This window comes from Populus euphratica, unplaced genomic scaffold (genome assembly GCF_000495115.2).
Source record: "Populus euphratica unplaced genomic scaffold, PopEup_1.0 scaffold63.1, whole genome shotgun sequence".
Lineage (NCBI taxonomy): Eukaryota > Viridiplantae > Streptophyta > Magnoliopsida > Malpighiales > Salicaceae > Populus > Populus euphratica.
The window spans coordinates 34,423-49,709 of NW_011499942.1; the positions used below are offsets into that span (position 1 = coordinate 34,423).

General features: G+C 38.7%; 3 protein-coding genes and 1 non-coding gene across 5 annotated transcripts; 1 reads left to right on the forward strand and 3 right to left on the reverse strand.

Moving 5' to 3' along the window:
- Nucleotides 1-2,254: 2,254 nt before the first annotated feature.
- LOC105137068 (transcription factor GTE6-like) lies at nucleotides 2,255-5,245 on the reverse strand. Of its 2 annotated transcripts, none has more exons than XM_011042645.1 (9): nucleotides 5,122-5,245; nucleotides 4,881-5,001; nucleotides 4,565-4,789; nucleotides 4,205-4,282; nucleotides 3,599-3,823; nucleotides 3,416-3,514; nucleotides 3,125-3,183; nucleotides 2,791-2,941; nucleotides 2,255-2,692 (listed from the first exon to the last, which is right to left on the reverse strand). In XM_011042645.1, the coding sequence occupies exons 2-9, from the start codon at nucleotides 4,995-4,997 to the stop codon at nucleotides 2,498-2,500; spliced, it is 1,149 nt and encodes a 382-aa protein (XP_011040947.1). In that variant the 5' UTR covers nucleotides 4,998-5,001; nucleotides 5,122-5,245; the 3' UTR covers nucleotides 2,255-2,497. The 2 variants fall into 2 exon arrangements, with proteins under 2 accessions (XP_011040947.1, XP_011040948.1); XM_011042646.1 differs by having other exon boundaries at nucleotides 4,881-5,004.
- A 2,370-nt stretch (nucleotides 5,246-7,615) lies between these two features.
- TRNAP-AGG (transfer RNA proline (anticodon AGG)) lies at nucleotides 7,616-7,687 on the reverse strand. Its single transcript has one exon. It is a non-coding gene; the product is annotated as a tRNA-Pro (tRNA).
- A 73-nt stretch (nucleotides 7,688-7,760) lies between these two features.
- Nucleotides 7,761-10,407, forward strand: LOC105137069 (uncharacterized). The gene is made up of 2 exons (XM_011042647.1): nucleotides 7,761-7,905; nucleotides 9,570-10,407. Exons 1-2 carry the CDS (start codon nucleotides 7,827-7,829, stop codon nucleotides 10,205-10,207), a joined length of 717 nt encoding a protein of 238 aa, XP_011040949.1. The 5' UTR covers nucleotides 7,761-7,826; the 3' UTR covers nucleotides 10,208-10,407.
- A 1,326-nt stretch (nucleotides 10,408-11,733) lies between these two features.
- Nucleotides 11,734-14,420, reverse strand: LOC105137070 (elongation factor 1-alpha). Its single transcript, XM_011042649.1, has 3 exons — nucleotides 14,315-14,420; nucleotides 13,100-13,581; nucleotides 11,734-12,970 (listed from the first exon to the last, which is right to left on the reverse strand). Exons 2-3 carry the CDS (start codon nucleotides 13,559-13,561, stop codon nucleotides 12,083-12,085), a joined length of 1,350 nt encoding a protein of 449 aa, XP_011040951.1. The 5' UTR covers nucleotides 13,562-13,581; nucleotides 14,315-14,420; the 3' UTR covers nucleotides 11,734-12,082.
- Nucleotides 14,421-15,287: the final 867 nt, after the last annotated feature.

The following is a 15,287-nucleotide window of genomic DNA, read 5'->3' on the forward strand; positions in this document are numbered from 1 at the left end:
GTACATCTTTTATTTCGCGTTATTCCTTTGGATTTTCTTTTTCTTGATAGAATGAATGCCATGTAATACATTGCATCCTAGCGATGCTTTGCAAGCTCTGCTTCTGTCTCGGGGATGCTTTCTGTCTTAATTAGTTTCTGCCATTTACACCGAGGATGCGTGTACAAATACACTGGGAAGAGGTGGTTTATGCGATGAAAAACCCGAGAGTTGTTTTTTTCTGTGGAAGCGTCTTCATGTGTCTCCTTTCTTTCTTCTGCGCATCTGGAAGTGTGTAGAGGTCCTGTCCAGTCAATCATGCATCATTTCATAAATCTGGTGTGTGAAAAGGTTCATGAACTAGATCATCCATCGCTTTATAACTTGGGCGACAGAGAAACCATTGAAATCTTTAATATTGGGGAGCCCTGTGCATATCGAATTTAAGGATGCCAAATACCGAAGCTTAAGCGATGGTTGTGGGCTGAAACATTGACAAGGTGTTGAAGAATAAAACTCTTAGGATTGGGCTAATAACTGTGTATAGGGTCTGTTTTGTTATGTAGACTTCATCTTATTGAGCTTTTGTACAATATTTTGTTTACAGGAGTTAAAAGGGGTGACCCTTGTCTAAAAATCATCGATCCATTTTAACTATTTTACGGATTTACGTAGAAATATATGGTTTTAAATCCATACGTTTTTCACATTTAATAGATTGCTCATAAGGGTTTTTGAAAGTTTAGATTGAAAAGAGAGAGAGAGGGGTAATGTGCTATATAGGATTTTACTTTCTTTTTCCTCAACATGTACAAAACAAAGGTTTGTATGGAAATAATAGCACTTTTCTTTGAAGAAGAATAAAATAGTAGAGACTAAATTCTATACAAAAAACCTTCATCGTTTTTTTTTTGTTGATCTGATTCCAAATCTTGATCTTAAACTCCATTAACGATTGTTAGTAATTAAAGAGAGGAGAGGGAGCACCTCCTCCCATGGCATTGCAATTGGGCATCGATATCCTTAACCCTTCGGTGCGCCTTCCATTCCTCGGCTTTCAGCGGTGTCATGAGATGATACTAAAACCTTGTTGTCATCAAGACAAATAGGATCCTTCGCTTTAAAATGTAACTTTAAAGATCAGGGAAGTTTATATATAAACAAAAGAACTGGCTGGGACCATACAACCCGCCGTGATTTCGGAGAAATTAGTGCATGAAACTGGTGCGCAGACCAATCACATTAGATTAATTTACTGTCAAGCCAGGAGACTTGACATTCTATACACCGGGAGACGACATGTTGCCGTAAGAGAAAAACGAGTAGTTATAGAAGGAATTGAAAAGAAAGGGCGGGTGGATGCAAACTGCTCAGCCACCAGTTCCAGCAATTTCCATCGCGTAGCACCAGTGGGTTGCGAGCCATCCCCTCCCTGGCACCGTGGCCTGATTTCCCTCAGATGCTCCATACTCCCCCACACATTTCCCCATCCTTTCTACAAGTGTAAAGAGATAAGTATCGCGAAGCCAGCTGCCCATGGGTGCTCCATAGAGGTACTTTTGCTACAAAACCTCCCCTTGTTCATAACGGGGGAAGAAGCCATATGAGCAGCAAGACATGCGTGGCGTAGAAAGAAAATAAGGTGCGGCAAAACTTAAACAGGAAAGCATTGCCGCCAGTAAACATCCAGCTGTTCCAAGGGACACGTTGAGAAAATTCAAGTCCCATCTCTGTTCTCCATCAAACAAAGGTATCACTCACGAACAGCACCACTCGAAATCATTGATCCACGAATCGAACATCACCACTCTATCAAAATGTTCATTTATTAAACAGTCATGGCCTCACAGGTAAATGCTCCGTTTCTCATCTTGCTAGTATCTTTCATCACAGGGATTGGGGAAGCATTTTCTTGAAGAAAGATGACCAAGCAAAAATTCTCGGGATCACATTAAGATGCAAAGAGAATATGCCAGTCAGAAACAGAAGACAAGGTAACCCAGTGTGGAAGTTTTCTGGGTGAGAGTCAGTAGGCAGTTCAGACACAATCAAAGCTATCTTCCTACTCTGACAGAGAAGAGTGGGATGTGTGTAAAGTCAGAATCGATGGTTGAAAGTGTTGTGTTGAGTAAATGGCCAAGTCATGAAGGGGCCCAACTCCTCCATTTCAAACTCATGCAAAAAATGGTGTCCGGCTCTGTCGTTGATGTACATCTTACAAAATTGTGGCAGCACAAGCGAAGGAGATTTACATAGCAAAAAAAAAAAGAAGCAAAAGCGCTTGAATCTGATTTTTTTTTTTTAAACAATTGCACATTATAATGGCTTAGTAACAACTAGCTCCTCTCAAAAGATAAATATCATTTACCAAAAGACAAGTCAAGATATGTGCCTTGACAAGTCAGGCTCGTTATCAGACAGTAAGAATTGCTGCCCGCTACCTTGTTCCATGAGAAAATGCAACCAAGATGAAAGCTTACCAGAATCCAGAAGAACACTTGTTTATGGTACAAAAAGATCAAGAAGAGGGCTTTTTACTCCTTTTCTTGGCAGTTTTGGCAATAGCATCGCAAATCTCTCTTTTTCGTTTGTTGTTATTGCTGGTGTTCTTGTTGTTCTTGTTGTTATTGCCACCTGTGCTTGCCGCACTTTTTCCCTGGACTTCCAACACATCTTTCACCAATAACTTTAGCCTCCATAGGGTGGATTCAGTCTGCAACGGGAACAGAGCAAGCTCAACAATTCATTCCTTTACCAAACAGTTCGTTAAGAATCTAACAAAGAGGCAATAACTGTAACATAAATTATGACCTGCGCATCAATGTCGAGATCCACCTCTTCAGCTTTTGCTTGGAAGCCTGGATTATTCCGAGCAACAATCTCCAAGGCTTTAGTTAGATCTTCAGGAGAAAGTTTCGTAAGAGCCACCCCAAGCTTTCTTTTCTCTTCAGTGGACATCTTTCTGGAATGGAATTTTCAAAATTAACTTAGTTTCCATGGAGAATTGGAAAACAGAATTTTAAATCTTCGAGCAGATGTAACTCGTAAGTTAGCTTTTAAGCATACCCAGAATACACCTATAAAGAAACAACTTTTGTATTCGCAGTCTTATCCACTACATATACGAAGTTGGACCACCACTAACCTGCACTTTTGAACAACAATATCCCGAAGCTCTTCCAGATGCATATCAACCTCATAAAGCTGAAAACAGGTCATTACAGAATCTTAATACATATTTTTCAACCTAACCCTAATACAAGATGAAATGCATGGTTGAGCTTGATTATACCAATAGAAAATCAATTTCAACATGCTTATGGAGAATTCTATAGTTATACAAAAATATTAATAGATCAAGCATGGGAGGAAGCAAATTAAAAGGTTTTTCAGTGCCTTATATATTTGTGAGAAAGGCTGTGAAGTTTCAGTATACCTCATTACTCAAATCACGAGCCATTTTAGCATGAGCAGCCTCCTGAGCAAGCTGCATATCCAATTTAGCCTCCACTTCCTCATCTTCTCTTCTTTTTTCCTGTGTGTATTGATTTGGTATTCCATAAAATTGCATTTCTCTCAGCAAAAAGATCATGGACTAAGATAGCTCAATAACACATACCTCTTCAGTGACTTTAGGTAGAAGTTTTAGCCACTTCTCCTCAAATTTTCCCAGCAAAGTTTTGGCCATAACATGAACATCACTTCTTTCATCATTATATTTCATTGCATTCTTAAACACTAACCTCACATCAGCACTTATCTCTCTGACATTCTTATATCCTGTGTCATCCTTAGCCTCCATTTGATTTTTTATTGTACTGAAGTCCATGGGCTTGTCGATAACCTATTGAATACCATATGTTCCAAATTCATTTAAGTCATATTCAGATGGAATCCAACTCTAAAATGGTAGAGCAATTAACAACCAGAGTGATAAATGGTTGAAACAACTAAAATTCATGGTGGGTCATATTCCCAACTAAGTAACAAGTCACACCTGCATGTGCGTGATCCCTGATCACACAAACTAAAAGTTGAAAGCACAATTCGCTATCCTTTTAAAAACAACTCGATACATGTTTAAATGGGGTTTGTGTGTTGTATCATGTTCAAAAACTTAACGATTCCTGCTCAGTCACTGGAAAAGGGTAAATGCGCTTCATGTGATTTCTGTTATGGTACATGCTGATGAAATAGGAAATTGAGAAGGATGCTATAACTTCACCTCATAATAGTCATGCAACCTAAGACCTTTAACATCTACAGGTTGCATAAAAGGCCAAGCCCATTGGTGCTGTGTGATCTGAAGGCAACAAAAAAGAAACTACATTAGATAACGAAAATCAGCTCGTAACACTTATTTTGTTTCTTTAACCTCGAGCATCCAAGAACAAATTTCCATAACTAATTGGTCTGTCATCATAACAATGAGATATAGCAGGGGTAAAAGGAACCAATTTCCATAACATATTAAACAATCCAGACAGCAATTTCTCAATCCAACTTAAGATTTCATAACAGAAAGGTAAAATCAGGTTTCATCCAGACAAACGAAAAACATAGAAAGCACCGAGGGATACATTACTTCACACAATATGGTACCGAATTGGCGCATAAGCTCTTGCATTCTCTTAGCAGCAGCAGCATCTCGTTTCCAAGCATCTTGCTGCTGTTTCCTAATACTAGGAACATGCCTCTCTTTATCTTTATCTTTCACAATCGAGCTACCACCACCTTTCGAAAAACCACTCTGCTTCTTTTTACTTATACCCAAGTAAAACTGCTCAACCTCATTCATTCTTTGCTCCAACTAAAGATTGAAAAGCAAAAACCAAAATAATCCTCAAATCTTTCACAACATTCATTCTACGCGTATTTTTTTTCAATGATCACTAACTTACTTCATCAACTTTTTCGAAAATTTCATCCACGCTATGCTTGAAACCCTCCGTGTCCGCATCGTTGCCGTCGGAATTTCTTACCGGAAGATTACCAAAATAAAAAACCGACGGTTCCATCTGACTGCTAAAACAGAAAAGAAAAGAAAACAAATACAAATTAAACTTTGTTAAAAACATTCAAAGATGGTAAAATTGAATTGCTAAGGAGAAGATATATACATAAATTTCATGTGTAAAATACCTGGAAATATACGTATCTGTATACGGAGACAGTAGAGGGAGTGGTGGAAGTAAACAGAGCAGGCGCAGGGAGACTGCTTTGTCTGGCTATCTGTCTTGCCAAATTGCGAAACGAAAACCTGACTTCTCCTTTTAACGACGTCGGTTTATTCATGCTGCTGTGATATGTCGGGTAACGGCGCCGTTTCTCTCTCTCTCTCTCTCTCTGAATGCACCAAAATAGAGTACCTCTAATATGTCCTTTTGTTTTGAACTTTTTTTCAAATCTTTTTAACATATCCTTAAATTAATTTTTATATATAGGAATTATTTTTTTCTCATATTATATACCACACTTAAAATGATATATATATATATATATATATAGAAAAAAGTTTAAATTATATTTGAATTAAAAAAATTAAGGTAGAAAGTAGAAACATGTTGAAATCAGAGGTGGATTCTTCTTGGATGTAAACCAGAAATTAAAAAATGTTCAAGCCATTTCTCTATTAAATTCTTTTTAAGAAAAAAATTACAGGGAGGTCAGATAAGATAATTTTTATACAGATTTGATACATATAAACAAAGTCTGCATACAAATTCCCCACCAATTTGTAGCCCGAGGCAGAGCACCTGGAAGAACATCAAGACTCCACATTTTTAGAAGTATTGCACACAAAGGGAATGATTTGAACTGTAGAGATGGTTCAATAATCAAGTAAAATCCACTTATTATTATTACCTATGGACTTTCCATATACATAAAATCCGAGAATCTATCTCTGATTAAGTGCAAGGATGATCAAGTCCTGATCACATGAGGGGAATGCACCCTTTAAAACAAGCCTTGGCGAAAGAACCTGAAAGATACGTCCTCCACTTTAATGGTTTGGCAAATTCCCCACGACCCTTTTGGCAGCTTTTACCTGATCTATCAATGCCCATAAAAAGGCGTTTTTCATCCCCAGCCAGCTCCGCAGCCGGGATCATGGGTGCCGGTGCTTGACGGCTCTGCCTTTTCTTGATGTCACTAAGCTCCATTTTTGCTGGAATCTTTGCCAATCCTATCAAGACCTTGTGCTTTCTTGAGTTATTACTTGAGTACTGGTCCCGGAAACTACCGGTTGAAATTGGGGCCTGAGAAGGTTTTGAGGTTTCTATGTGAAGTGAATGTGAACGTCTGCTTCTGTTCAACAAGTGAGGGGAACGAATGAATGGGTTATGAGAGTTTGTTCCATGAATAAAAGGGTTAGGACTGTTGACGGATTGTTTTGTCTCGTGGAGTATGTTTCTTCCAAAGAAGATGATATCTCGCGGGGGGTTTGTCTCTGTGCTTTGATCACCAGGTGGCGAGAACTCAAAGAAGTCTTGGCTTGAAAAGGAATTTCTTTGTTCTTGATCATCATGGTAATAAGTGTCGCTTTCAGGTTCTTCGTCGAGAGATGATGGAAGATCACCGAAGGAGAGGTCTTGTTCAGGCTCTAACCCCACCTCATGGTGATGAATAGTGGTGGAATTTTCCATTTTGTGTGCCTGTTTTTTAAAAAGAAGGAAAGAAAGAGAAGAACGAAAAATGGCCTTGAAGTTGAGAGCGAGATGGTTTTGGATGGATTGGTTTGCTAGCCAAGATCAAAGCATATAAAGGAAGAAGGGAGGAAGACTTCTTTTTTTTTTAAAGGAAGGTTCTGTCAAGACATTAGAATATTTTATTTTATTTCATTGGCTTAACTCCTTTTTGTTTCGACTGTTTTGTCAGGATTCGGGAAGGAGTACTGGGTTAAGGATTCAATAAATAAATAAAATAATAAAAATGCAAGAAGGAAAGGACATGGCAGCAGCAGTGGTGTGTTAGGACTGAGGAAATGAGATGCTTGGAAGAGAAAAACAATTAAGAAATCGATTGTTTGACTCTTGCAGGAACTGTGTCCGAAAAGAAGCCGTCAAATATACAAGCTTTCTAGATAGTATGATTAATTAACTTGATGCTGCCTGTGCCCAGTAAATTGTGCTAAACCATGATTCAATTTCTAGACAGAACCGGGTTTAATTACTTTGGTTTTGTTATCTTGTGTCTATTATATTATAATAATGAGCGACATTGTCGCAAATAAAGATGGTGAAATGTTGGAAATCATTTTAAAAACATTGCAAATGCACTTAAAAATATTGCACAGTGGATCGTCTAGATATCGCTCTTAACAGATTAAAATGGTAAAATATCCAGCTGATAATTCCGTGCTCAACCATTGTTGGTTTTTTTAATTCTAATTATTATATTCGGGATATTGCTTCTTGCCATCAAGATATTGGCTATGGATAAACGGGTATTTTAATATCTTTATTGATAAACAATACGCTATCGAGATTTTGGTGTTCCTACCGGATATTCCATCTTGTGATCTTTTTAAAGGAAGACTTCCCCTAAGCCACGAAATCTCCGAGTTGCTTAAGCCGAAAACCCCTGAAACACTTCACCGGAAAAAACCACAGTGAGGGAAATAAAAGAGAATTAAGGGGCATTCCGAGAATTGAACTCGGGACCTCTCGCACCCTAAGCGAGAATCATACCACTAGACCAAATGCCCTTCTGGCCTGCGGATTCTTCTAATTTCTATAACACAGTTGATTCTTGAGCTCCCTCCAAGTCCAAACCAAACCCTTGGATATTTACACTCACGAAGGGAGTCCTGCGGGAATCAAGAAACTCAAAGGAAGCCCAAAGAAATGGCGAGAGGAGCGGCACTTCTTCATTTGCTTCGATCTCAAAGCAAACAGCTCTCAACCATCAGAAACTTCCACTCAGGTTTCTCTCTTCATTCCTTTTCCCTAAATACCTGGCTTTCATTTTACAATCTCATTTTTACTTAAAAGAGAACAAATCAGTAACTAACTTAAAAGTCACGATGCAATATCTGATTTTTGATTGGAGAAGAAACCAGGTTGTTTCATTTCTGTGGGGGAATTTGTTCTAGAGTGAATAAAGCTGGAATCTTTAGCACATACAAGGGTTTAAATTTTCAAGAGCATAAAGATTTGGAATTGGAAGAGTGTAAGAGACCCTTAATTGTTTTTGTGCTCTTAGAGGTTCTGTTGAATTAAGAGGGAGGATCTGGGTTATGTATATAATCTAGTGAAAAGGTTTCAACTCTGTTGAATTAAGCCGTTTAATAAAGATTTAGGATCGACCAGTCTTCAGCTTTTTTAGTATCCTCAATATCCGAGCATATGTGAACTATATGCACTTTTGAATAGTTTGTTGTTGTAGGAGTAATGAATACTTGATACGTTGGAAGCTAGGAATGTATGTGGCCCAATGCCTGTTCTTCTGTGTTTTGAACTTAATAAGCTGTTAATATAAAGATTTAGGATCAACCAGTTAACATGAATTAAATTTGTTGTATTTTGTTTTAAGACGGTCCTTTTTCAACCGTGTTTTTGTGAATCTTTCCCTCTGCATCATATTGCTTTGCTGCAATTTCTATTCTGTGCTGCCTAGACTGAAATATGTGCCTGGACTTATTTACAGCTTGGACTTAAAAGATCATATTTAATTTTGCTTACGGGGACACTTTCTTGAATCAGCTAGCTTGTTTGTTGATCTTTGTGTGTAATATCCCTTGTCTCTTAAATGGTTTCATCAAACAATGTCAGGAACTTTAAAGTCATTTGCTTTTTGCTGCTTCTATGTTGAAATTCTCATTTGAAAACATGAGGTCACTTTTGTGAAATTAAATTGTTTTTGGGCAAAGCTGGTCACTGGTTAAGTTCAGTTGTTCATGGATATGGTTTACTTGTTACTGGGAATCTGTTGTGCCCTATAGCTTGTGATGGACTATATGGCTGAAGGTATCATCTGTTTAGATGAATTCTAGAAGTACCACTGGCTGTCACTTAAATTTTATTTTTAGCTCCTTTTTACATGATTTCAATAAGAGAATAAACGTCTTAGGCGTTGTCTTGGAACTTTCTACCAATGCCATAGTCTAAACGAATCGGACTTGACAAATTGCTCACCGTCTTAGACTTGTATTTCAATTCAGTAGCACCTGCTATTACAGGATTCATAACGTGATCATTGATTTCCCTTTGATAATTCCATGCCCCATAGCAATTTCTATTATGTGTATCTGAACCTGTAATTGGAATATGCTATGATCTCTGTTCAATTTTCCTCTTTACTCGGGTTCATTTATACATATTTTATTTGTTGCTGATCATGACAAGTCATATTTTAGAGTCAGCCTATTGATTTGTGTCGGGAAGGTTCTTATTATGAGTCGAATGCAGATTATTCTTTCTGAAGTTGCTTGATTATGTTTTAGTATTATCTGTTATGTAGTAATGTCTGCTTCTGTTTGGAGAGGCTAATCAATAGATGAGAAAGCATATCTACAAAGTTCTTGGGAGCATTTCTGAAATAGCTACTATTCTATGTTTTCTTATTATCATTGTTTTTCTCTCTTTTAGGCTATCGTCCTTGTCGGTTTGGCACATGGCCACATGATCAGTGTGCCAAACTCAACTTCAACCATGCCACTCAGAAAAGATGGGCATCTCGAGCTACAACAACAAAAGATGACAGTAAGATCAGCATTGGACCACGCCGAGGGAGGGAAGCAGGAGAAGATGAAAAAGAAACTGGGGTGGTGTATTATGGTCCAATCTCATCCACCATCAAGAAAGTAAAAATGCTCTCTCTTTCAACATGCTGTCTGTCTGTATCCTTGGGTCCTGTTGTAACTTTTATGACATCTCAAGATACAAATGTCATCCTGAAGGGGGCAGTTGCATCTTCTGTTATATTCTTCAGTGCTTCAACCACTGCTGCTCTGCACTGGTTTGTTAGCCCTTACATTCACAAGCTTAGATGGCAGCCCGGCTCAGATAGTTTTGAAGTGGAGATGATGTCCTGGTTGGCAACCTACATTCCAAAGACTATCAAATTTGCAGATATCCGGCTTCCAGAAACCAACAGGCCCTTTGTGACTTTTAAGGCGAACGGAAATTTCTACTTCGTTGATTCAGAGCACTGTCATAACAAGGCATTGCTGAATAGACTAACCCCACAGAAATCAGCTCACGAGTCTGCTTTCAAAAATTTGTGATTGGAAAATTCTGCAAGGTTTCCATGAGTGCGAGATGACCTGATTTTACTTTGTGGCTTGTGATAAGCTCTGGCCTGGTTTTGAGCCATGGGCATGCCCCCCCGGCCTTTTTCTACTTATCGAGACAATGTTTTCTAGAGTAGGAAACGAATCAATATTTGAATTTTGATGTTAATGTCATGGATAAGTTTACACTTGAAGTTTTATTTTATCTTGGGTAAGGGAAGGGGCCAAAAGGCTCAACACAAGCTAGCAAGCCTTGCAATCACGTGGAGTGGCAATCCCATATCAGCCCATAAGCATTTCCACTTACCAGCAGGAGGCCCTGCAAAACACACCACGCTGCTGATCACTTGATCTGCTCCTTTGGTTACCAATAAATCAGCACGTGCTGGAAGTGCAACTTGCCATGCTCTCCTTAACAAGGTTCTAATCTGGTTCATGAGGGAACGAGTACTTCCAGCATTTTTCTCTGGCCGTCGTTAGTAAGTGGATAATTGTCTGAGAGTGCACCTCCAATATCACCTGCATATATCCAGTGACTCCCTTCAGCCAAGCCATCTCCTACGCCAAAATTCAGCTGTGATTAAGTGATGTACAGGAAGCACCAGAATGAAGCAAACCATATATATATATATATATATCCCCTGCCAATAACCAAGCAAGCCTCCTCTACCTAAAATTCCAGGTTCTCCTCTGCTAAACCGTCCATGTTAAGTTCAACCGACCTTGGGAGGGTGGATTCCAAGCAATATGCCTTCCGTCCCCAGCAACGTGGGGTTCGGTGAAGCATGCTTTATTCCAGGTTGCTTTAATTTCTTCGATAGAATGAGAAATGAGAAATGAAATTTCAGTGAAAATTATTAGTAGGAAAAAGAGAGGAAATTAAATGGATTATTTTGGTCAGTGGCTTTGGGATTGAATAGCCCTCATCTACACCACCTCCTCATGCGATGCACTGGTGATCGTTTTCTTTGCCAGTTTGGAGACATTGTGAAGGCGGACCTAAACTATTCTCTCAATTTGAAAACCTCAATACTCTCACCGGTCTGCTCCACACTAGCCCGGGACGCAGGCAATCTATTAGCACTTGCTTTGGTCTCCACGCTGTAAGGGCACTCAAAATCAAATTTAATACAAGCTCGAGTTTGCATCAGGAAGACAGGTCACGCCAATTTTCTCGCAACAGATTTCAAAAAGATCTCGCTAAACAGTTGTGAATCCCAATTGCCTCTGCAGCTAGAGCCCGGTCCACCCAAGCATTCGTTCCCGGTGGCCAGCTGATAAATTTGGACTGCCTTGATAAATAAATAAAAATTACAATGACATTAGACTCATTCAGTCACCTAAGAAATGAAGCACAAAGAACAAGAAATGGGAACAGGCAATCGTCTTAATCCTCGGCAACTCGACCCGCAATGGAAGTATCGCGATACAACCTTGCAAATACTACATTGCAGTTCAAACCTTAAGAGACAGGCAATAGAAAAAACATTCAGAATATCACTCTTCTACAAAGGCATAGGTAGAAACTAAGTAGACGAACACAAACTAGACAAGTAAAATTGTAAAAAGCATTCAAGGGTACATAACATAACAGCAAAATACTCAACTCTTAGCAGAGCAAGTGAAAATTAAAACAGATTAAAATTCTCCACATGGGAGACACAACAATGACTCGGAAGAAAAATAAAGACCAAAACCCCGCCACCGCCTATCAAGAACCCAGTTCTGTGAACAAAAGCCTTGCAATGAAGGTGATGACTTAATACTACAGTTCTCATAATGAACAGATAGACATCCAAGAAGCGGACCAGTAACAAGAACCCACTCTCGATTTTTATTAAAGCTTCTTAGTGCACCAACCCGCACAATTCACTTTCCACCCTTCTTGGCAGCAGATTTGGTCACCTTGGCACCAGAGGGATCCTTCTTCTCCACGCTCTTGATCACACCCACAGCAACGGTCTGGCGCATGTCCCTCACAGCAAATCGACCAAGTGGAGGATACTCTGAGAAAGTCTCCACCACCATGGGCTTGGTGGGAATCATCTTAATCATACCAGCATCACCGTTCTTCAGGAACTTGGGCTCCTTCTCCAGTTCCTTACCAGACCGCCTGTCAATCTTGGTGAGGATCTCAGCAAACTTCACAGCAATGTGAGAGGTGTGGCAGTCAAGGACTGGAGCATAACCATTTCCAATCTGTCCAGGATGGTTCATGATGATAACTTGGGAGGTGAAGTTGGCAGCTTCCCTGGCAGGATCGTCCTTGGAGTTTGAGGCAACAAAACCACGCTTCAGATCCTTAACAGCAACATTCTTAACATTGAACCCCACATTGTCACCAGGAAGGGCCTCTTGGAGAGCCTCGTGGTGCATCTCAACAGACTTGACTTCAGTAGTCAGTCCAGTTGGACCAAACGTGACAACCATGCCGGGCTTGATGAAACCAGTTTCAACACGACCCACTGGGACAGTTCCGATACCACCAATCTTGTACACGTCCTGAAGTGGGAGACGGAGGGGCTTGTCTGAGGGCCTCTTGGGCTCCTGGATCTGGTCGAGGGCATCCAGGAGTGTTGGGCCCTTGTACCAGTCAAGGTTGGTGGACCTCTCAATCATGTTGTCACCCTCAAATCCAGAGATGGGGACAAAGGGAATCTTGTCAGGGTTGTAACCGACCTTCTTCAAGTAGGATGACACTTCCTTCACAATTTCATCATACCTTGCCTTGGAGTATTTTGGAGTGGTGGCATCCATCTTTTCCAAAAAGAAGAAGCAAACATCAGTAGAAAACAAAAAACAACTTAACTACAAACATGCAACAGGAAAGAATTCAATGAAATATCAATCACCCAGTTAACTTGAAGGAAGAAAAAACAAATATACCTTGTTACAACAGCAGATCATTTGCTTCACACCCAGGGTAAAAGCAAGAAGAGCGTGCTCACGGGTCTGGCCATCCTTCGAGATACCAGCTTCGAAACCACCAGTGGTGGAATCAATGATAAGCACGGCACAGTCAGCCTGGGAAGTTCCAGTAATCATGTTCTTGATAAAGTCGCGATGTCCAGGGGCATCAATGACAGTGCAGTAGTACTTGGTGGTCTCAAACTTCCACAATGCAATATCAATGGTAATTCCGCGCTCGCGCTCAGCCTTAAGCTTGTCGAGCACCCAGGCATACTTGAATGACCTCTTGTTCATCTCAGCAGCTTCCTTCTCGAACCTCTCGATGACACGCTTGTCAATACCTCCAAGCTTATAAATCAAGTGGCCAGTGGTGGTCGACTTTCCAGAGTCAACATGGCCAATGACCACGATGTTGATGTGAGTCTTCTCTTTACCCATGCTTAAGTCTTAGTGTTAAACTGTTAAACATAAAAATATAATGTTAGAAACCATCCATGCCATACTAAAAATACATGATAAGAGCATTCTTGAACTAAACAATGAAGTCAACATCCAGAGGATAAATCACAGCAGTAGCTTTAAATTATTGACAGATTTTAGCAATTAAATTTCCAAAATTTCAACCTATAATAAAATTGCTATTAAAATCACAAAGCAGTACAGTGAGAACTGTTTATATAACAATTCTTCAAGAGTGCGACATCCATTTAAAGAGAATAAAAACACCAACTATCCATTATCTGATAAACAGTTGCAGCTTTTCAGATTTACAAATTTCAAATCCCGATAATTAAACAAGTCTATTATCTCATCAACAAACGAGTAAAAGATCTAAATATCATCCATGAGAAGCCAGGTCAACAGATATGTAAAAAAAACATTTTCTTCAGAAGCTCATAACAACAACAACAACAATTAATTTCGTCAAGCAGGAACAATTATCATTCAAGTTCTAACACGGAGTCCATATACACTAACGATATCTTTTAGATCTTAAAAAAATAAAGAATAAAAAGAATTACAAAGGCACTAACAGTCAAAATTTAAACACAATACAGCTTAAAATCTTCGACAGCGAAAGCAGAAAAACTAACAAAAGTTAATTAGAGATAACCAGGAAAACACGATTACAATAACCTTTATTAGAACTGCAATAGAAAGCAAAGAGAGATAGAGATCGAAGAATCTGACCTGAAGAAGGTTTCGCTTAAACCTTGGCCGCAAAAGAGATAACAGGCAGAGAGTAGCAAATGTGGGTGAAGAGAGAATGTAGGGTTTGTGTTATTTATATTGCAAATATTGTAATTTAAGTTCCTAAAATGTCCTTGTTGTTAATTTAGAATCCCTGAGATATCCTCTCGTGACTTTTACCTGATGTGTATATATAACAGCCGCATGAACGCGCGTATTACTATTATGCTAGCGAATCAGTGCCTATGCTTGTTCACGCGCTTTAGAAAAGCGTGGAAGTGGCGGAAGTGTCTGTGTCCACTTTCAGGTTTAAGGATTTGACAGGGTGTCATAGAGAACACGGTATAAAAATGAGAGAAATGTCAAATGATAAAAGCTTGCTGTCCGCAAAAGGCGAAGGCAGAAGAATAAACGACGTCATGTTGTCTGTTTTTTGTAGGCTATTTTTGGGAGTTTATTCCAGGAGTGCCACATTAGAAAAAATATTTCTTAATCTAACACTGGAATTAATTTGCATGCAGCTACTGATAAATTTCATTTTTTCTCGTTCTCAAATAATTCATCTATGCAGAAATCAACATGTACTTTTATAAAGTTCCAATGATATGAAAAAAATAAAAATATTTAATGGCTATAAAAAAAATAACATGCCAGAAAAACAGAAATAAATAAATAAATAATAAGGACATCATTAAAAAAGTATTAATAAAATGAATTCATAACTTTAAAGCTAATGGATAAAAAGTCAACATGTTATAATTTTTAAATTACATTTGCATTTCACAAGTAACTTTAAAATTATTTTTTCATGATTTTTTTTTATTGATATATTTTTTAATAATGCTATAAGTTATATCATTGAAACTTCCACTATGTTTTAGTTTTGTTTTCTAATTTCTATTCTAAGATTCTAATTCTTAGTTTTAATTTTTAATATTGTTAGTTTTTTATTTTCTCCTTAATGTAAATCTTG